The sequence below is a fragment of the Pygocentrus nattereri genome, chromosome 8 (genome assembly GCF_015220715.1).
Source record: "Pygocentrus nattereri isolate fPygNat1 chromosome 8, fPygNat1.pri, whole genome shotgun sequence".
Lineage (NCBI taxonomy): Eukaryota > Metazoa > Chordata > Actinopteri > Characiformes > Serrasalmidae > Pygocentrus > Pygocentrus nattereri.
The window spans coordinates 14,749,879-14,773,561 of NC_051218.1; the positions used below are offsets into that span (position 1 = coordinate 14,749,879).

General features: G+C 40.1%; 1 protein-coding gene across 3 annotated transcripts in view; it reads right to left on the bottom strand.

The window, feature by feature from the left end:
* Window positions 1–23,683, bottom strand: part of pcdh11 (protocadherin 11) — a 217,648-nt gene that overhangs the window by 192,802 nt on the left and 1,163 nt on the right. For all 3 annotated transcript variants that reach the window (XM_017689973.2, XM_017689970.2, XM_017689976.2), the window contains exons 2-3: window positions 16,726–17,308; window positions 7,026–9,512 (exon numbers count right to left, since the gene is read on the bottom strand). In XM_017689973.2, coding sequence (XP_017545462.1) covers window positions 7,026–9,512; window positions 16,726–17,265 — 3,027 coding nt within the window. In that variant the 5' untranslated portion in view covers window positions 17,266–17,308. The remainder of the gene's footprint in view (window positions 1–7,025; window positions 9,513–16,725; window positions 17,309–23,683) is intronic.

Sequence of the window (23,683 nt, forward strand, 5' to 3'; positions counted from 1 at the left end):
TGTTTCCCATCATATTAATTCAAAGCATTTTCAGTAAGGACAACATAAACTCACAATACAAATGATGTGTGAAACGCTGCAGTCGTTTAAGCCCAATGAGGGTAAATTGTAGAGTTTAAGTAAACTCCATGACAAAACAAAATGACATACATTTTAATTAAACTTCCGTTTTATTTTTGAGAGCACCATGGCTTATCTTTCCTTTTTGAATACTGATTTTCGAACATTACTATGCAGATTAAAGCTTAGGCAATCTCTATAGTGGCTTTATGCAAATTTCAATTTCTGGTGCACACCTGTGAACTAAGAGACAGACTGAGATTTATTAACATATGCATGTGAACATGAAGCAATCTGGCAAAGGTATTATGATGAATCTACCAGAAATATTTCATCAGAACTAATTTTATACAAATGTACAATTTTAGGACGGTTTCATATATCAGGCCTGACGTGTTCATTTAATTATCCAAGCCATCTTCCCAGCTGAACAAGCCGAGCAGTAAAGTGTTCCATGCAGCATCATCTGAAATCAAATTTGTTGCAGTAGTCAGTTACCCCAATGCTGTCTCTTGTTCATGAAAGAAAATATCAAGGTCCAAAAAGTGAAGAAAGATTCTGAACTGTGTGTAGGTGGACTAGCATGACTAGTTAAATAGCAGTCATCCAAAAAGGCTGGAACAGGAGAGAGCTAAAAACACCTGCAGAAAATACACTACAAATGTGAAAAAGATCTCAGAAGCACAGTCAGAGAGATGTGCAGGGTAGACCATAGGCTAGACAGGTTCTAGCATGCAAGCCAATACGCAGGGTGAATGAATAGTAGTAAGATGAAAAGATGAAAACATAACCCACAGAGCAAACACTGCCTTTTCCAAATGGAATCCTTCTCAGATAACTCGTTTGACATGGAAGAATTCCAGTGCTTCTTAGGCAGGTAGATGCAGTTCTGAAAGCAATAATTATGAAGGTGCAGCAATTTGGCTGAGCCAGTTATGAGCTGTTTTTCACTGTCAATATGTGAGTGCTTTGAAAAGGTAAGATTAAGCACACAGGAGCTGCGATTGCCACGAGTGCAATTTCAAACCTTAGAGTAGAAGAGAAAGCTTATTTTGCTTTCCATGTATTCGCTTTTGTTTGGCCAAATTTTCTTTAATGTGGGCTTCACAGGTGGCTCAATCCCTTAATGAGACACGGAATTTGAAAATTACAGCCACAGTATTGAAAGAGGGTAACACCTCAGCCTTTCAGCCAGCTGGTGCTTCCTCAAAGCTTGTCTGAAAAGTTTTTTTTTCAGCAAATTATTCAGAACGTAATATTCTAGGGCTTGGTCAAGCAAGTAAATGTAAAAGAACCCTATTCACTAAGGAAGAGTATTTCAAAGGCTGTCTCACTGAGACAGCGAGGCAACTGTCTTGATTTAGCAATAATATAGTTTTCAAAATGACAACATCTTCACAATAAATAAATAAATAAATAATTTCCAGTCAAAACAGTCATTAAGTACAAGTTATTGACTTTTCGGGAGATATTTCTGGGGAGACTGAATATAACATTGAACAAAAATTGATTCAAAGATGTAGGGAAATTGGGACTCCTAACCACCATGTAAGACATGCTAGACCGCCAATACTGTCACCATCAGATAAACTGCCCTTAAACTTTTGTCTTTGAGGGGTAGAAGAAAATCAAGCTCCACTCTTTCTTCAGATCTGAAAAAATCCACAGGTATTTCTGACCATTCTTTCAATGTGAGAGGACAACTCAACACTATGCGTCTGAAAGGGAAGCTGTTAAGAGGCCATTAAGCTAGAGCTGTGTTAGAAATGGCATACTGTGCACTATCTACAGCATCCAGTAAATGACACAAGCAATGTGCTGTACTACATGACAGGCACGCAACTAGCCTGCTAACATCAGGGAATGAGCTAATCAGACCAGCCCAACACCCGCCTCATTTTCCTGAGCCTTCCAGTCACTGCTTAGCAACCATTACCAGCCACTTCTCAGAGTGTATTTTTATATTTTGGTTGTGAGATGTGCCTGTGTGACTATAAAATATATGCTCCAGGGCTCCCGAGTGGTGCAACCGTTTAAGTGTTGGCCCTATCACCAGGAGATCATGAGTTAGATCCCCGGTGATGCTGCAGCCATCTGAGGCTGGGAGTCCAAGAGAGAAGAACTAGCCTCGCTTTCTCTGGGTGGGTAGCCCAGGTGGTAAAGGTGTGTGTTTCCACCTTTTGCGAGTCATTTCACTTTCATTGCAGTTGGTAATACAAGCTAGTCTTACTGAAAAACAGTGTGACTCCAAACGGGAGTCTGAAAAGCTGCTTCTTAGTGGAGCCGAGTTACTGTTTTATCCACACTATGCAGAAAGTTAACTTTTAAATAGACAAAGTAAACAAACCTACCTCAAGACCAGCAGAGAAAGCTGGAGTGGCTTCACTGTGGAACTGAGCGCAACAGCATTTGGAAAATTTCTTTCGTTTTGTTGTTATTAATGAAGTGAAAGGCTGAATGCAGAGCTATTCAAAATATCCAGGCGGTTTCGTCCTCCTGAAATGACCGCGATGCATTTTGGGATGCAGTATACTATGGTGACAGCTCTGGCAGTGTACTGCAATATATGGTCAGAGCAGTACGTCACTCAGGAGGAATTCATGTTGGTAACACTCAGCTTACTACTTATATTTGGCAGAATCAGCACGCAAGCAGAATGTAGTTGGCTTAGGTTTATACTTGACACGTTGTGAGTGGTGCAAGGGCGTGTGCACCAGAAATGACGCAACCATGGCACTTCTGATCTCGCATGCTACCATGCACCTCTGAATTTTTGTAACTAGGTGCTCACTGCGCACACGGCGCTACATTCAAAATGAGTGAATTCGGAGGGAGATTTGCTGAGCAGGTTCACCTCTACAGGCATGTGTATGATACCTTTATCGTACCACATCACAGAGAAAACCGCAGCAATGGAAGCACTACTATAAATGCTAACATGTTTGCTTCAGGTTCCCACACCATCTGCGAGTCTCTGCTGCAAAAGTATAACTTAGCATTTAATGAGAAAAGGAAATAGACATAAAAAAAAATCAAACAATGTAGCTGTTGGCATTCCCCAGACAATGGACTGGCCACCTCAGAGTCCAGACTTCAGTATCACTGAATGTGTTTGTGTTTACTTGGATCGTGAGAAGCAGAAGTTCAACCAACGACTAAGACTGAACTTTGGAGGTGTGGAAGAATATCCCTGCGGTGTGTTCTTTGAAAAATTCTCCAGAAGCAAGTCTCCTGAAAAGAGTGGCAGCAGTAATAAAGGCAAAGACATTTCATACTGAAACATCTGATATTATATTTTGTTGATTTTCTGCCCTTTTTCTTGACACAAAAAAATATTAATACCTTAATGGCTGTTTTGACTGGCAATCATATAAATGAATGCTGGTCTCTGATTTTGGCACAGTACTATATTTATGAAAATATAGTCACTGATTTTAATGTATCTTAATGTAACAAGATTTCATTAGGTAATTTTAGACCATTTCTATTGGTTCTCTCATGAATACATTTCCCCACAATATAAAAGTCAGCTGGTATTTTCAAATTATGTAAAAAAGTATATTTCACAATACATGTGGTTTTGGGGAATGAGGAAGAAGCAATATCATTTAAAAAAATATATATGTATAGAGTATTGTGACAAACTAAATGCATAAATAAACTGGGGTTTGTCATTGCCATAAATGATCAATCATGAGAAAAATCCAAAAGAAATCTTGATGTTTTCTTCATGGCATGATGTTAAAAAAACATCTACATAGTTCAAAATCAAGGCACATCTGCCTTGTGCCCAGTGAGATTTAAAACTGAAGTGAAATTTGAATTATTGAAACTCAGGTTGGTCAGAGCACAGACCAGGGACTCAAGGACACCCTCTCTCATATTTTATGATGTTTCTGAAATGCTGAATGCACCATGAATCTTGATGCAAAGTAAATGGCCAATGCTGCATGAGCTTCAATAAATCTGTGAGCCAATCTATATTAATGATACATACACTATGCATCTGTTTTGCATGACTATACAAAAACAAGCTAAGTCACAAAAGGTTCCTATGACAAATAAACTCACCTCAGATACACCCCTGGTCTTTCTGAATATATAGGCCAAACAAAGATCTTCTTGGCTTTTATGGTACTGCATATTCATAGCTCTGTCAGGGAACAGTCAAGCAGCTAGGTACTTATTTGATCTTCCACAACCAAAGCGTGTATTCCAACTGAAGCTCCCCCATCACCGGGGGGGATTGACCTCTAAAATCACCGGCTGAGAACCGGGAGAGCAGGAGATAAAAGAGAGACAGTGTGATGGGTATGAGGAAGGGAGTGAGGGAAAGAGGATCTCGTACTGCATTGAATCCAGCAAATGGACCTCTTACAGTATTATGAGCCATATGGTGCCATAAATATGTTGCCTCTGAAGTATTTTGACAAGCGATTCTCTTTAGCTGTCACAGCTCTAAGTCCTGTTAAATATCCAGTTGACCTTCATCTGCAAGTGTTTCCTGAAAGAAAACCATCTCTGAATGATTCTATGAATGTTCCCTATTATTCCTTTATTATGACGAATGCTTTTAGATGCTCTGATTTTCAGACGCCGTGATATAGTTACTGGGTTGCTTTTCAAAGCAAGCTTCCAAGTCGATACAACTTATCAACCTGCACACTCAGACAGTGAATGGTCAGCAGTGTGCTTTGAACTCACTATTTATCCTGTATATGAAACATCCAGAAACTAAAAAAATATGGTTAATGAAAAAGAACTTTTTCAAATTGTAGCTTTCAGAAGTCTAATGCCAGATTTAGCCATAACTTAGATAGTCCATAATCAATACTGTATCAAAAGTAAAAACTTTCAATTCTATTTTAATCTATATGTACAGCACATTACAGACCTTACAAAGTACAAAGAGTACTTTCTATACTACTTTTAAAAGTGCAGCCTAACTTGCAGTGACAGCTAATTAATGCAGGCAGGGAATTTTACAGGTTTTTGTATTTGGACTGGTACAAGCCAACGGTCTAGGTTGTAAAAAAAGAAAAGTAAGATAAAAAATGGATGTCCTTAAGATGTACATAAGCTAGAAAATAAAACATTTCCCCTAGAAACACACCATTAAACTCAATGTGGAATATAAAAAATATATTCAGCAGCAGCTTTGGGTGTGCATTTTTATTAGAGAAGGCTACATCAGGGAAATGGAATGTGGTCCAGGTACCTTTTTTTTTTTTTTTTTGGTTTGTTTATCACAGACATGATTCACTAAATTCTGACGCAATATTTCAAAACCTTAGACAAATGTTTCTGCATATTTTGCAATACACTGAACATGAACCAGTGAAAAGCCAGTCAGACAACTTGACAGAACAAATAACAAACCTAAACTGAATTATGAAGAGAAATTATGTGTTCTTTAGTAATCTGACCATGTAAGTAGGCTTATGTGTAATGCACCATGGCAGAGCAATGCTTTTAGCTGCATTCTGAAAGAAAGGGCTGATGGCAAAAAGGGACTATCAGCTGTGTGTGGGTGTCACCTTAAATCATCATGCACATAATATATCTGAGTGGATATACTCTAATTTGCAAGGAATATGCAGAGAGGGATTTTCTGCATTAAGGACAGGCACGAAGGCAGAAAACAAATCCAACAACAAAACAAAAAACAAAAGAAAGTATCTTGCTATCTTGAATGACAAGAATCCTCAAAAAGTAATAAACAAATCTTCAACCATAATTTTTTTTAAAAAATTTGGAATAACTATCATGAAGTACTCTGACAATGTCACACAGCCTGGCCATGAAAATGGATATGAAACTGGCGAACAGAGCACAGACTCAGCCTGGCCATTAAAAAAAAACACCCAGCTGACGGGGGAAAATGGATGGTGCTGAAAGCTATTAGTGAATTTACTTCTTCTGTTTAAGTCTCTAGGTCCCAAAGCTCTGTCTTCACCTTGATCTCTCTGACCCACAATCGTAGCGCTCAGTCTTCGTCTCCACAAGCAGGACCTGTCGCTTCGAGGCCACCTCTCACTCCACCCCACATTTCCATTTATTTCCCATGCCTGCTTTTATTTATTAGCCACTTTGCATTTGGCACATCTCACCGGGAATCATAAGCTAAAATACACTGGCAATCAAATGAACCTTTCTCTCATTATCGCCGGTGCTTCCCCATTGAGACAACTTGTAATGGAGTGTGTTCTGAATTGTGGTGGAAAAATAATCAGCCGTCCTCGGTAGCTTTACAACTTTCGGCTCTAATGAGGTCTATCAAGCATTTCTGTAGAAAACAATTGTTTCAGCCATGTGCATCTGTTCAGCTGTGCCTGTGGAATGCAACTCTATCTTGTTTGGTTTGCTGTCAAGCATGCCTGGTTTTGGTATGTCAATCAAGAACAAACATTGCTGTAATCTCAGTGCTGAAAGCTGTAGTTCTCTCGTTTGTTGTAATTTTTTTGTGTGTAGCTGTCTAATAATTACTCTTTAGAATGAAATTTCTCTCTGGGAGAAAATAACTTGATGCATTCATAGAAAAACAAGATCAAATCTATCCTTCCTAAAGGCTGACAAGAGCTCATATTACTTTAACCCAAACTGTGAGTTTTTCTAATGTCTTTTTTCTTGTAGGGTTTTCTCTAATAAGGAATTGTTCCTTTCCTACATTCCTTTTTCTTTGAGGTAGAACCGAAATGCTTGCTTTTGATAAGAGCAACCAGCTAAAAGTGCAACAGATGCCTTCTCCTTGGGTGTAAGTTTTTTTGTTGTTTCTTTTTTTTTTTCCACTGCTTTCTCAATACTCAGTGCTGATAGGCATTTATGCATGTTTGAGCTTTTGTAGGGTTGAATCCTTGCCTGCACCCCTGCCACCCTCCACCCAGAGTCTTTCCAACAGAAGGGCAGTGAGACGGGGGGCATGAGCAGGAACAGTGAAGGGGGTTAGAAAGGAAGTTGTGAATTACCTGTCGGGTGTGGATTTGCCCGGCTGGCTTGAAGCTCCCTTGACAGCTGCACTCTGAGACGCTGTAGGGGTCGGAGCTGCTGGAGGAGCATTTGGAGAGTGAGTCACAGCCAACTACGAATGTGTTGTCCAAGGGGAGCTCCTGAATCACATGGTGCTTCTTAGGAGCCACTGGGGTCTCTGGTTTGATCTGAAAGGTAGGCTGGGGAGAGGCCGACTTGTAATGCTTGGCTAAGTCAGGGCTGTCAGGTTTAAAGGTGGTTGGCGTGGTGGCCCAGTTATACTTCCCCATTGTCTGCTCCTCAAGCTCAACTGGGAGGTCCAAGGTGCCATTGATGTGCTCATGAGTAGGGTCTTCAGACTTGGATTCTTCAATGGTCACAAAGTTCAACAGCAGGTTCTTGGGGGACCTCTTCTTTTTCTTCTTCTTCTTTTTAATCTGACGGCCCTCCTGGTTTGGTGACACCCACTCGCCACTCTGCTTGCCCTTCTGAACAACTTTGTGTCTAGGTGTCTGTCGACAACGAACCAAAGCAGTCACAAAAATCACCAATATGACAGTCATAGTCCCAGCAATTATGGCTATGACAACAATCACATAGCCACTGGTCTGAGGAATGACATCATTGTCCTCAACATTTCTGTCCAAAGGAGTCTCCATGCTTTTGCGCACTTGCTCTTGAATGAATGTGGCGTTGGATACAGTATCGTTCACAAACAAGTGAACCAGGGCAATTGCATGCAGGGATTCTGGCTGGCCCAAGTCTTTGACCTTCACCACCAACCTATGGAGGCCTTGATCAGCATTTGCAATCTTCTCCTGCAGGGTAATGTTTCCTGTAGTTTTGTCAATAGCAAACAGTCCTCTTGATGACCCTCCAATGATGCTGTACTGCAGCTCTGCATTCATGCCAGTGTCGTTGTCAATGGCAAACACTCTGGTCACCACTGAGCCAGGGCTGGTTGTGAAAGGGACGAGGTCATAGGAGTAATTGGAGGGGGGCATGACAAACACTGGCCGATTGTCATTGACATCAACGACGTTTATAGTAACCTTGGCATATGAAGTTGTCTGAGCCAGTCCTCCATCCACGGCCTTGACTACAAATGTGTAGGAACTTTGCTGCTCCCTGTCAAACGTAATATTTGGTTTGATCACACCAGTTTTGGGGTCGATAATAAAATTGTCCTTCCCATTTATGATTGAGAGAGTGACCACAGCGTTATCGCCGGCATCTGCATCAGTAACTGTGATCAAACCAACTGTGCCGTACAGAGGCAAGTTTTCAGGCACATAGAAATTGTATTCAGGATGGGTGAAGGCTGGACTGTTGTCATTTTGGTCTTGGACAATTAGCTTCACGGTGACATTGCTCTGCAGTGGGTTAGAACCATTATCCCTGGCAATGACTGTGAAGGAATACTTTTCTTGTTTTTCTCTATCCAGCCGCTTGCTGACAGAGAGGATGCCAGATCGCGAGTCTATGTTAAAGCCATCAGGTGCATCTGGGCCAAGGGAATAAATAATCAGGGCATTAGAACCACTGTCTGCATCTGTGGCACTGATCTTTATCAGCTGTGTGCCAGGATCATTGTTCTCTGGGATGGACAGCTGAATCTCTGGCTGAGGGAAAACTGGGGCATTATCATTCTCATCCTTGATTTTAATGAGGACCATTGCGGAAGTGTTCAAAGGAGGCTTCCCTGAATCCGAAGCAACTATCTTAATTGCATACTCTCGAGTAGTCTCATAATCTAAGGGTGCTGCGGTTTCCAGCAAGAACTGGTCGTTAAAAACTGGCTTCAACCGAAAGGGTACGTCATGATCGGTGTAACATGTCACTTTACCATTAAGGTCAGCATCTCTGTCAGTCACAGTAATTAGAGCTATTTTTGTGTTTAGAGGGGCATTTTCAGATAACAATACAGTGCCATTAATAGGGTTCATTATATACCGAGTGTCTATAGACGGAACATTGTCGTTAACATCCGTTACATTTACTATCACAGTAGCCCTTGAAGGGGTGGTGCTGCCATCACTGGCATGGACGATAAGCTTGTGGACTGGGTTGGATTCTCTGTCCAGTGGTTGCTTGACGGTAATCAATCCAGTGGAGCTGTCGATCGCAAAGTGTCGTTTGGTAGCTGGGGAGATTTGGTTGCTGAAGGAAAAGTGGATCTGGGCATTGGAGCCCAAATCAGCATCGGTGGCATGAAGTTGTGTGACTGATGTCCCCATTGGGGCATTCTCAGGCACGTTCACCTCCACTTCACTGTCCTTGAAAACTGGACGATTGTCATTCACATCTGAGACAGTGACCTGGAGAATGGCTGTGCTGGACTTTGGAGGGTTGCCACCATCTTCCACTTTGATTTTCATCACAAAGGTGTCCTTTGTTTCTCGATCCAGGTTCTGCTGGACTATAAGTTGGGGCCACTTGTCTCCCTCTGGAGTTTCAATGATGTCCAGGCCAAACTCACTCACACTCTGAAAAAGACAGAAAAAATACTATCTGTGAATCCATTTTTTTATCTGAGGGGAAAATGTTCTATGTTGTGCTGTTAAAAGTCAGTTTTCCAAAATAATATGTGATTTTCTTTACATAACTCAAGATATGTACAAAGAGCTCAATCCTTCTCCCCGATAAATGTCAGAGGCTGTAGTTTATTTTGGCTTTAAATAGATGTTTATTCAAGCTGCAGCAACAAACCTTAGGGTTAAAGTTCTTTAATCCTATTAGAAAATGCATAAGGTCTTGAAAATATTGACTTAAAAAAACACAACCAGGGGATATGATCCACTTATAAAGCAAAGACTTATGCAAACACTGGCTCCTGCACACAGGGTAAACACTCGCATGAAGCACCTGAACGCTAATATATGATGCACTGCTCTATGTGTTGCACTCTGTATTCTTTTTGCTCTTCAAGTTAATCATGATCAAAATATGGTAACCATCAAAGCTGTCAGGAAAGGGAAACAAAATAAATAACATTCATATATTTTTTGTTTATCTAAACAGAAATTAATATTCAAATAGCTTTTAGAGTCATTTCAGGAAGTACTATTATGCCCTTAATTTAATATAATTTACATTTCTTCCTGCCTTCCTCGTGATGCATATGTTTATTTTATAGTCAATTTTTTTTAAGTGGCAACTTTGACATCCAAATACAGTGTCCCTGTTGTGGAGAGTACAAAGCAAACGGAGCGAATCAATTCGAGTTACAAAGCTACGCTGTCCAGCCTCACAGTAGTACTTTAATGAAATTGTGGATGTAGCCCTATTCCCCCTCCAGTGCACTCTGCTATGCTGCACCTAAATCGAGATTCTACTTTATTTTTTCACCAAGAGTTGATTTGGTATAGTGGAGACAGCTCACCTGATTTCAAGTTCATATGCTAGAGAATCAGCTGAAAAGGAGGCCAGACAGATAAGCTTCCATTTTAAATACACTGCAAGACCACCATAGACTAAAGCGAGAAAAAAAGCTGCAGATTCAAAAAAGCTTTTCTCCCAAGGAGGGCTAAATGTAGGCAACAGTAAAGCCTAAGGAAAAGGAAAACAAATGCATATGTAATCCCCATGAGAAACCAGCTTTGACTGTTCAAAGTAATTGCCTTCCCTTCAAAACTAGCACTAATATTTACGATTACAGATCAGGCTACGTGGAGAAGCCGAAAGCAGGCAACATATTCTATCCTTCCGAGGTAAAGCAAGAGAGGAAGACGGAGGGGGAAAAGGGCTCAATGCTTGAATGAGAGTCAAGCACATTTGAGAAACAAAGAGGCTCTTTGAAGCTCTTTCAGTCAGAAACATTTTCATGCTAAAACAAGAAAACGCATCTTCCTTAAGAGATAAGCTTCATGGTGCACATAATACGGACAGAGATTACTCTGTCTAGGCACATATTTCAAAGGCGATTAAGATATATGCATGTACCACATAAAGGCTTCACTTGACTAATTTAGAATGACTTTAACAAACCACAATTTACTGGCACCTTCATACATCATATAGTAACTGTCATGGCAACAGGCAGCACATATTGTTGGGCTGACAAAATCAGACTTATGTACTTCAAACACAGGAAACGTATCTTCTTTGGTGGTTCTTGGCACAGACTATGATTTTACCATCTGTAGCCAACTCAGTCAGTACTGTAAACATGAAAATGGGTTAACAGAGCACTGAGAATCATAAAGCAATCAACACAGAATATCTACACAAATACTCTCAAATGGCTTACCAATAACAACTTTGGCACTGCCTGGACTATCTGGAAATATCAATATAAATGACATTTGATTACATACTTATTGTACTTTTGAGCAGAACACTGGGCTACTGCAATATCTTCTTTTTGTTTATTTTATTGTATTTGCAAGCCTTCAGAAATAAATGTTATATTTAACATTGGATTATGTTATTTAACCTGGATTATGTTATTTATAATCCAGGTAGATGAATTCGCAACCTTCTTGTAAATGTTTACATTTACAAGATATATCAGCTTCGGCAGATATGCACGTGAAAAATATTGGACATTGACATTGGTCAACTATTTCCCATATTAGTGCAGAACATCTGCACAATGTTATCAAATCATATCAGCACTGGCAGATAACTGCTTAGAAAAACTGTCAGCATTTGATGGCTGTTTAGATTTCGGTGACATTTTAAGACATAGTTATTGTACCCCAGAAAAGCAGAATGTTTAAGTAACTCTAATCTCCAAACTTTTCATTTTCATTCACTTTACTGCATCTATAACCCTATAGAAATAAGTATCTTATTTATCTCAAATACTAATACACAAGTGTTTATGTATTGGCATTGGTATGAGCATTAGAAGATATATATGAAGAATATTTAATATTAGATGTTGGTGCCAGCTCACAATTCCCATTTCAATGCAGAAATATACAGAACATTTAAATTCCTTCTACTCCTTGGAGAAATACACACCGTTTTGTAGTCAAGATGCTACAAAGCACTCACTGTAGCCATGGGTTATGAGGCATGTGAGGACTGGATCTCTTTGACTAGATGTCTGTGTTTAGTTTTGTTTTACATGGGCATCTCCAGACAATACACAGAGGATCTAATGAGCTATATTTTTCTGTGGCCAAAGGCTGTATGAGTTATCAATCATCACTTTTTTCTAGTCTGGCCCATATAAAATGAGGCTGGGGGATTCTGATTACCTTCAGGCAGGCTAAGGAAGAGTCAAAAGAGCATGAATCACCAGCCCAAGGGAAGTGACAATCAACTGAAAGTAATATGCATGCTGCTTGAGAATCTCTACATTTTTATACCCATTGACCTGCAGCTTATTATGAGAGACACATGAAGTGAGTCTGCTTCTTAGAAGGACGTGATTGACAGAAGATAACACTACAGAAGACACTGAAACAGGTATGAGATGTCCTATATACAATTAGCGCTGAAACTATTGAATATTTTCATTTTCAAATGTACCAAAAAATGAATATTATCTTGAATTTTTGAATATTTTACAAAGATAATAAAAAGTCAAGACGTGTTTCACTTTAAGGACTGAGCAAAAATAAATGAAGCTTTTCATTTAAGCTTTTGCATGAAACTTAATTGATAAGCTCCAAGATAATGAAAAAAAAAAACATCACTGGTAAGCAAGCAGCATAAAACGACAATCTGGGGGATACTGCCTAATTTGGCAATACTGAACAAGTTGCTGGCACTGTTTGAATGCATTACCGATGAGCGGTTCAGGAGAGCAGAGGAAACAGCATCTTTGTACCAACTCGATCCAGCCAGAGAGGCAGCAGCAGCTTTACACCAGGCATTTCAGACCAGTAGTTTCAGGCCATGCCATGATCTTAGAATCTGTTGACATTTTTACACTGTGGTTATTTCAAGAAGATACGTATAAAAATGGTTGGTGAATAACAATTAGCTATTGTGCACATTTCACAGTTTTTTATTAGTACTATCATAGCTTCTCTTTTGTTGCTAAAAATGAATAAACTTGCAAGCATTAGTTTCAGTTTCAACAGGAACACAGCTAAAATCATATTAAATAATTAAATACACATTTTTTTTTTTACAATTGACAGTAAACATAGGTGAGCTAATGCTTATGTTTGATACATAAAACACAGTCTAGTCTTAAGCCAGATGATGGGAAATGCACAAACAATAGCCTAGAGTTGGTCGTGTGGTGTGGATGCAGAGAGCTCTTGTTTAAATGATTAACAGAAGATAACACGGCATGAAATTGTCTGCCTAAAACAAAACTATACTGAAATTAAAATGTATGGTCTAAAACTGCTGCTGACCTTCTGGCTGTGCAGACGGATGCATCTCTCTCTCTTTTTAACTACTGTCTTAAAAAACCCAAAACTACTTTTTTGGTCAGTTCCTGTCAGTGAGCAGAGGATTGACAACATTTCTATGAATTCAAAGGTTTATGTCATTAAAAAGGGCCTTTTAAATGAGCACACACTAAACTCAGTGGCACTGATGAACAAGTTTCCTACGACTGGTTTGGCTAACACAGCATGCTCTTATTAATTACTGGGAGAGCACGCTAGCTAACTGTCTAAAGCTCTAAAACAGGTAGATCTCCCAGAAATTGTACAGTTCATTCATATCTGGTTTCATTAAAAGTGGTATCTATTATTCAGAAAATGTCCTGTTTTCTAATATTTTAATCTTTTTTTTTTTTTCCCCAAATATGTGTCACATTCAGCTGTATTTATGCTTTAATAACATAATGCACAAAAATACTGACAACATAATCTAAGGAAGTCAACTTTGTTGTTGTTCTGGCTGGATTCAGCACACATGGCACAACCTCAAGAGTCTTATTCAAGACTGCCAATATGGATTAGGTGAAGCATTTACCATTATGAATCAATGAAACGACCTTGTTTGATGTCAATAGCAACTGAAAGTCTATATACAGCACACATGTATATAGACCTGTGCAGGCTATACACAAATGCACTGCATATGGAGCTCAAGTCTAGTCCAACGAATGAGACTGCTAAGACACTCTCTCTCAATCCTCTGACCACGTTCTCACTCTTTCTCTTTTGCCACCGGCTGTGATCAGATTTAAACCATTTGGCCGAGACCAGAACACAAGAGCTGTCTCCTTGGACCAATCCTAGCCCAAGCCCCCAGCCAAAAATCAGCCACAAATGAAATCTGGAACCAAATGAAAGGGAGCAATATGGCTGGAAGCCTCCTCTGTTCCTCAACTGTCCAGTGCCATCCAGAACACTAATAGAAATTAGTCAGCCATCTCCATCTACCCTCAGAATTCATCCACTTTGCGCATTTATTCATTTTCAGTTCGTCAAAAACCTTAAAATATTACATTTTAATGACTATCCACAGGCTTCCAAGGAAACAAAAATTGTTTTGACTGACAAGCTGTAGTTAATTATTTTGTTAGAGAACAGACCCATTTATTATAGTCAGTTGTTGGAGCCTTTGAAGTTGATACAGAAACAGTCCAGAGGTTTAAGCTGTCAATCAGTCACTTGCCAATTCTTTCCCCATTAGTAGTGATGCATGATTTTACCATACTCCTATCAAAATCAACATATATTTACTTTAAAAAAACATTAGCAGCACTGGTTTAGATTTAACATTTCAAACCGATATTTGATGATATATTAATTGTACTCTGGAAGAGCAGAATGTTGGGCTACTATATTCAAATATCTGTATTATATTCCTTTTATTGCATTTTAACCCTACATAAATATTACTTGTCTCTGTAATGTTTATCCTAGTGGATTTAGAGTCAGGTTGTACATAATGAAAAGGTATATGTATCGGTAATTGCAGATATGTATGTGAAAAAAGATCAGATATCAGGCAATCGCCTCTAATATTAGCTCATCCTTAATCATTAGTGCTTTAATTAGTTGCCTCTGTTCCTTGACTACTGAGATAATACAGATAATATCATTAAAAATAAACTTAAGATGTTAATGTATGTATATCTAAACACTACAGCACAACATGTTTACCTTTACTATCAATCCTAAACACACAGAAGAAAAAACTCACAGAGCATACTGAAATAAAGAGAGTTTAAAATCTAAATCGTAGAGAAATGGGTAAGAACTGGTATCTTAATGTGGGGTTAGAGTGCTTAAATGGTGGAGTGAAAATAACAATATGTGGGGTGGAACCCGCAACAGAAAAGTCAATATCTTCATCCCCTGAGCCTGATCTGATCCACATGCCTCTAGACACAACTTGTAAAAAGGCTCTCTTTAAGTGATAAAATCTCTTCTAATGGAAAGCCCTCCTCCAGCCATGCATGGTATTACTTTCCCCAGGCTGACCTTGATGGTGTCCACAGAAGCCGAAGAAGCGGCGTTCCAGGTGACATAGCAACACTAATGCTGATGGAACAATTAATATGGCACCTCAATTAAAACCGGGAGTAGGCAATAATGCCCCTCCGTGTCATTCGGGGCGGGCTTCCTCTTTGCAGGACATGCCTTGAATGAGCAAAGAGCAGAGATGGGGATCAGCAGCGGGGCTCTTTTAAAGCAGAGCCTCTTGCTGTACAGCGCGGCAGCTGCTGTGGCCCACAATGCTAATCATGCTTCGCCACGCTGAGAATCAGCTCGTCTCTCCGGGTAAACTATTACTGCGTGGGAGCTTCAGAGACTATCTCTCCGAGGACTATGCAAACTCAGTCCAAAAGGTGGATTTTTGGCCAAATGCTACTCAAGGGATGTATGCACCAACCTCAGAGAAGAAAAAACACAGCCTCTCCCCAGTATTTTGCATTCGCTTGGATGCCCCATCACTGAACCTGCGTTTGATTCACATTCAGATATCCAATTCATAAATAAGAAGGGCTGCTCATGTACCAAAAGAATAAAGTGAATTACAGAACCCAAAGGAGAAGCTGCACAAATTTATTGTAATATACAGCCTAGTTGTAGCATTAGTTTGGTCATTTTCCAAGCACAAGCAACTGAGAGCGGTGCACTAGAGAGGCCTTGGCAGCGAAGGCTCTTTAAAAATGCAAATTGGTAACCTAATCAGACATGGAAAGCAAGGATTCTGCTAATTCTCACAAGAAAAGGTACAAATTACTCTTTCACGCATTAATGACACTCTTGACTTCTTTGTTTCAAAGTGTGCTATAGTCTTAATCAAACCACAAGACAAACTTCAGTGCACATTTACTTGGAATATTTGCTTCATTCACTGCACTTTATTGTAGAAAATTGTATTGTGACTTGCAGGGAAACAGCAGGTGATATGCTTTATAAAATGAATTTCACCATAACCTGAGTAATACAGGATGTTCAGCTGTTATTAAACTGCATACGCAGGATCAAATATGCAAAATGAAATTCATCTGTGACACATTAGGTGCTGTACATAGTGTAATGGAATGCATTCTATTATCCTACTTTCTGGTTTAGGCGGACTATATTAAGGCACAGAGAATATTGCACTAGTTTCTAGTAGAACATCAATTAGTTGGGGAAAAACGCGCGGTCTGCATTATTGTTCCTATCCTTCTTGCCACAATGAACAACTTACCTTAAACAAAACACGGAAAATTACTTAGGCATCCTTGAGCCAAAAACAAGTGCTGTTGTTATCAGGGGCATTAACTATCCATTAGATGGCGATGGCAATAAATAAAGCATAATATAATAGCGCACCCACCTTGACAAGTTCGTAGTGCTGGATCCCATTGATCCCGACGTCAGGGTCAAAGGCAGAGGGGACTGGATACCGGTTGTTGATTGCTGTATTCTCAGGAATAGATATGTTGATGACAGTAGACTGGAACAGGGGTGCGTTGTCATTGATGTCTTCGATGAGGAAGCGGATCTTGACCAGTCGAAAAATCTCATCTGGCAACACGGCCACCTCTATCTCGTAGAAGCAACGCTTCTCGTTGAAGACTCCAGAACAAAGCTTCTCCCGGTCGATTCGATTAGCAGTGGTGAAGATTTCCCCTGTGCTGGCCTCCACCCTCACCAAAGGCACATCGCCTGTCTTATAGACCGGTTTGAACTGCAGGGCTGAAGACAGCTTAATGTTGGGGTCCAGGTTCAGGTCCAGGTCTTTGCGCAGATTTCCAATGCGCACATTCTCGGGCTGTTCCTCTTTCACCGTGTAGTCCTTCTCCTGGGCGCAGCACAGTGACACCAGGCAGGTGAGGAAAAGCACCAGAACATGGGCCTCGCTCGCCACGTCCATGCTCAGAATGGGCGGGGGTCTCTTCTTGTAAGGTCTGTAATTTCTATGGTAATAAGCGAAGAAGAGAAAAAAGGGAAAGATAATTGTTGTATCCACAACCATGTAACACACAATTACACATTCAGCTATAATTAGCATTCTTTTCTCTCTGGGGTTTTTGTAACTGACCTTTCACATCTTAACAAGTGATGAGCAAGGCTGCTCCTTAAATCTATGGGACAGCATTTAGTGGTGTTCAACACAATTAACCTATGGTGCTCCCCATCAAATGCTGACTGTATGGACAAGGGACTGTTATAGGTTCACTTAACTTTCACAATCACCCTAATTAAAGCTGTTAAGCACTTCAAGAAACAAGCAACTGTATATTCAATTGTTTCATTTTTCAACATTTCTTACAGCTTCACCTTTAAAATGCATAGGTGAGATGTTCAGTATTGTAAAATACAACACTATATGAGATTTACTTTATTGTATTATCCATAGCCTAGAAATCTTGAGTATTCTCTGCAATTATCCACAATAATGAGTTCTTTGATCACTTTAAGAAAAACGGCTCTAGCGAATGATCATAATTATCCCGCAGTAGAATACAAAGCCATATTTCTAAAGTGCGCTGACATGATTTATGAATCAACATTTTGGCGTCTGTTGCCAACTCGATGGCCACATCAATCCTGTCAGGGCATAATATAAATAAAAGTTGCCAGAGGGCTGAGGCCTTCACTCTGCGCCAGCAGCTCAACTAGGTCACTGAACACTGGTGGGGAAGATGCCTAGCACTTCCCAAGTCTGGGTATTGTTACTTTACAGGGTTTCATATGCTGTGCTATTTCTGTAAGAAAATGTGATTTCTGTAATTTCCCCAGACACACTGAAAAGCCATTCTATTCGCTTTCTCTTTCTTTTAATCAAAGCAATGGTAACAATATGAAAGTTTAAAAAGTACAATCTATGCATCTTTAATTTGCTTGACTCCAAAAAGCTTTGCCCCAAGAGTTGACAGATTCTTGTGCAGCCTTTTTTGAAGGAAGGATACATTAAATATAGCTTTAGCATATTAATGACTCTAATATGTGACAGTAGAACAAGGGCAGAGAGAATAAAGTGCTCTTTTCTGAAAGTTTCATAAAAGGATATTCGAGAAATATTTAACAGAAGGGGGACACAAATAATAAATCTTCAGACTGATACGAACAGTTTTTGCATTTGCACATCAGATTTATGGAGGTCTAATGAACAAATCACTCAAAACATTTCCGGCCTCGGTGGTAGAGACACACAATGGTCCAGGCTTGGAGATCCATCAAAAATTAATTATAAGTTGATGATGTGAGCGTGACATTTACCATCAGGATTCCATAAGCTCCCTCTGGAAGGATGACTTCTTTAAATATATGGGGGTCACAGAGGCTGTTTTGATGTGCAAGTACAGCAAACAGAGGCTGGCTCAGATCTGTGCTGTCAGAGCATGTTCTGTTTCTCGCGGTGAGTGCTCTGTGGCAGACCTCTGGAGAGACTCATTAAAGGTGCACTGGACACAGGAGCGCTGCTCACGCTATTTACATGACAGTGATCAATGAGCGGCTTGTTCTTCACAGTGATTCGCAAACTGGTAGCTATATGTTGTCCTTTGGAGAAACAGGGAGATCATGATTTGCTTTGCTTTGAAGTTTGGGCCTTTTTTTACTCGGTGAGGCCGAGCAATTACTATTCACCTACTGTACTGCGATAAGCTCGAAAGAGTCCTAGGCCGTGCCCAACAATGCATAATGAAGAGAACTCACTGGCTAAGGAGTGCATTGCAGAGTGGTGAATAAAAGATGAAAAGATGATCTAGATTCTTCGACATACAGTAGCTCTGTCTTACATTAAGGATGATGTGGGAAGGCCTTTGCAATGCATTCGATATGACTGCCACCTCTTTCAAGTCCGTTCTTGTGCAAAATCCAGTTTGATACAACTCCGCCATGCCTGTTTATACATAATACTGGAAATATCCAATAATAATAAGATGTACAATCCTTCTGAAAATGAGCCCTGCTGAACTTATGTAACCCAAAATAGAAAAGAATAGTGTACACAGAATAAGCACCAGCTCAAGTGAGTGCTGTCTGGCATTTTGTAAGGAGCTCTGCTATCCAGGGACATGGAGCCTAGGATTAGACAATTCCACAAGGGAGCCCACATGTCATTCCTCACCATATTTAGGACAGTTTATCTTGTTGCAAAACATGTATAGCCATTTTATGCTCAGATTTCCTCTTGGGACCAACTCTCTCAAAACTATGCTCTAGATAGATTTGCAAGGCTTTGAGGTTCAACTTTCTCAATCTTTCGAAAAACTTGCAGCTTTTTAGCGTACTGGGAGAACGCATCGAGAGAAATCCACATGTGCAAGTGTCAGTGAGGACATTTTTCCTGCTTGCACTGGGTTCCAGTGATCTATTTTGAGCGCTGGACCATGGATTCCACAGAGTAGGCAAAAGCCACCCTTCCCTCTGGAGCTCGAGCTGAGGAACACACCGAGTGTGGATCACTTTACAAGACAATGTGATGGACTGAGCTGCCTGTTTTTATTATGAGCCGAGCTGTCAAGGAGGAAAATATCCCGCCAGCCCCGAGTGCACTTCATCTTACATCGCAATGGGAGCTTTGCTTTGAATAATTGTCTGCACGGATCAAGAGTGTCTATGACTGTCTGTGGAACACGGGTGGGGGATTCTTGGAAGAAGGTGCATGAGATTCGCAGGTTATAACGAAGGAGCCAAATCAAAGCTGTAATTAAACCGTGAAGGCGTTTCGCAGAATTATTAAGGGTGCTTATGGAAGTTAATCTGGGACAAGTGCCTAAAGCATGTCACTTACTGTAAGTCATTCATTTTCATCACTCAGACATCGCTCTCCCCATCGGTTTCAAGGAACCTCACGTCTGCGTGTTTCTTTGACATTTCAATGTCTTGTTTGAATTTGCCCTCAACCTCCTGCCATCAGCAGCTTGAGGCCCATCGCCCCCCTGCCAGCTGTTCAGCAGCCTCCCCTACCTGCTTTCCCTCCTCTCTAGTCAGGATGTCAATCTTCTCATCCGCTGGGGCCATGCATGTCTTTTTTGTTCATTACTCTCCTTTAGCACATTATGAATCTGGTAGCAGATCTCTATATTCAAAACATAATGCAGGGCGATACTGTTAAAATATCACAATATTTTTTAAATACGTCACGGTATCAGATGATAAATTGGCAATAATAAAATTTACGAACTCAGGCTTCCTGAATATTAGTGCTTTATGCTAAAAAGTCATAGCTTGTTGGTGACTGGACAGTTAAACCCAAAAGACCTTATACAACATTGAAAACATTACGCAGAGAGAAATTAGAAGTCCATGTTTCTCGAAAGATAAATAAGTCCATGATACATATTGTATAAGGTGAGTATCATAATGTTATATTTCTGTCAAATTGCCCACCATCACCTCTAAAGATGACGCTACTGGTAAACATTCACATGAATGTGCTTATTGCGCAAGAAAATTTGCACTTAGTCAAACTACTGCTGGCATAATTTACCACATATCTAATCTACTTAAAATAAGAGATGTATAAGAGACACATGAAAAACAAGAATTTCAAACCTCTGATGGAAAAACACTAAGTTTAAAGGTCAGGTTCATTGGAATATTGAAAGGTAAAGACACAAGTTGCTCTGATGTTTGATACACTGATCATGAGACTCATGCATGATCAATGGGAATGTATTACCATACTAAATAGGTTGTCAATCGAAAAGGATAAATAGATGTACTGAATGCAACGCAGTCGATTTATGGCTGTCAGCAACGATTATGTGTTCAAACAGCCATGTCAGCCATTTGCCCAGAAGTTTCCATGCAGGAACCTGACAAAATAACTCGCATTCTAATCCAGGCAAGAGGAAAGCGTGCGGATGTTTGTTTGCCCATTGCGACGAGCCATTAATCACAGTCAGGATATTTCACTGTGCTAATTTGGCCTATAAATTATCTTAATAAAACTTTGATTTCATTTCTAAGACCAACATCAGTCAAGTCAATGTGGGAACCTTAAAAGAAAAAGCATGTCAGAGGCTGGTATATCATTTCCTCAGACTAATTCATTTTATTTGGACTGCAAAGTGTATAATACACTAGACACTTCCAAGCAAAATAAGCCCCACGCCTAAAGATTTCTTGCTTTGTGACACCCATAAAGCTCCTGAGAATCATAATCGCCACCCTCTCTTTATTTCACTACTATGTTATTCCTTAAGTAGTACTAATTTTAGTCTTCATAAAGGCCGTCATTAAATGATAAATGCAAAAAAGGTTCTTCAATAATGAGGGACAGGAGACCAAAGGAGACCAAAACATGACTAATGTTTTAATTTAAACTTTCTGTCCTCGGGCCATGATGACCTTGCACTGCACTGGGCTTCTTTTTATGGATATTCGTGACGCGACAAGTCAAATGCTCCATGAAAACACTATTACAAATCATTGAATAGATAAAACGCAAAACCTTTCATTTGTGCTGTGCCTTGCAATCTTTGCACTGGGTTAAAGATGTGCACTAAATCGATTATCAACTGCAAAGAAAGAAGTAAGTGTCAACAGAGGGCACTAGAGTGGTGAGAATCAGATCGGGACTAGTGTAGTTAGTCAAAGTCTTAGAACTTTGAAGATTACAGCAGAACATGCATCATAAAATGTTTAAAACCTTGCAAAGTGTCATTCCAGGACTGCAGGGTGTGACACCACCATGCCATTAATGTATCTTCTTAAATGGAGTTTAAGCACATAGTAACTCTATTATACCTTGCAAGCAAACTGTGTCCCTGAATTTGATATATTTTAATACTGTACTATTTATAACAGTCGATACATTTTAACAAAAGTATGCAACAAGTTTAAAGACATAACTTCTCCTTGAAAAGACTCATCCGAATCGAACTCTATTCAAGCGCATTTGCTCTCCTTGCACCATTAAGAGATCAGTTCTAAAACACAATATTAAAATTACAGAACTGTGACAGACTGTCATTTCCTAATATGCCGGTAGGAGTGATTGATTCCTCCATGGGGTCACATCACTCAGTCTAGGATGATGGCAATAACGAGCTGTGCAGAGCTGTCTAAGTTAAAACTCGGGTGACACTTTTCAGAGATGCCTGAGTTAATATATCTCACTTTCAGGGCGGAAGTACATGATCCTATTATTATTTGCTATAGGCTATGCTGTAGTTAAGGCAATCCAAATATAGCTTAACTGGAATGATACAAGAGCAGAGAAAGTTACGCCCACACGGGTAACCAGACAGGTGCGATTTACTAAACAGCATTTTGTATTTTACAAGGATAAGAACTGAAGACAGGATGCCATTAACGGCCTAACGGCTCTTACAGGATGTCAGCAATGTCTATTAAAATAAAAATGCAAGTGTAATCTCTAATTTGTTTTGCCAAATAAAGGATTAAACTACAAAGTCGACAGTATTTAGGCAAGTGCTGAATCTGAATCTGCCAGTTAAGTGGTCCTCAGAAGTAACACACCCAGTCAGCATTTAATGCCATCTAATACCCTTTCCCAAAAAAGCTGTATTCTTTATTAGTGGTAGGAACTGGACTAGCAGCTAGACGTGGAATGAAAAAGGCCCACTGAAGTGTAGCAAGGTGTAATGCTGATCATCTACCAGCAGGAAAACAGTAAAAATGATCAGAAACACTGAACACATCTGTCAGTATCGTGCACATAAATATATATAGTGTTTATCCTAAGTTCCAAAAAATAAGCAGAAGCAGCCTTGCCACCGTTCCTCTAGTGTAAAGTGAGAAATGCAGTTCTTGAATATGCGTGCACGGAATATATTACATGCACCCAGGCAGAGTCCTATTCTAGTCCGTCCGAGGGGCTTTAAGGAACGGCGTTGTTTTCAAAGATTGATCTTAATAACCGTTAACCGGAAAATCCCGTCAACAGGCCGGTTTAGAAAATGATGAATCTCGAGCTCCTCCTCGTATCTCCAGCGGCCGGTGAAGGTGCCGGCGAAGCCCGCTGGAGTTTAAGAGCTGAACATGAGGCCAGCCTACGGGAGGCAGGAGCAGTTAGCCACTAAGAGCGCTAGTACGGGTTTTCAAACATGTTAAACCATAGGTGTTATATCGCCATGGCATTTCGCTCCTTTCCACAGCATCGCGTTTGAGCGATATTATGCGCTAAGGGTGGTTTTTCTTAAGTTGTTAAACTGTGCTCGGGCGAAGGGCTACGTGCAGAGATTTTGAACCACCGCTGGGCTGCGAGGGATTCACGTGTGGGCTGTACGCGCGACGAATGCTCTTCACCGCGGAGCGACAGCAGCTTTTTAAATTCGCTGAAGGAGACATTTAGCAGTGTTAGCTGCTAAAAG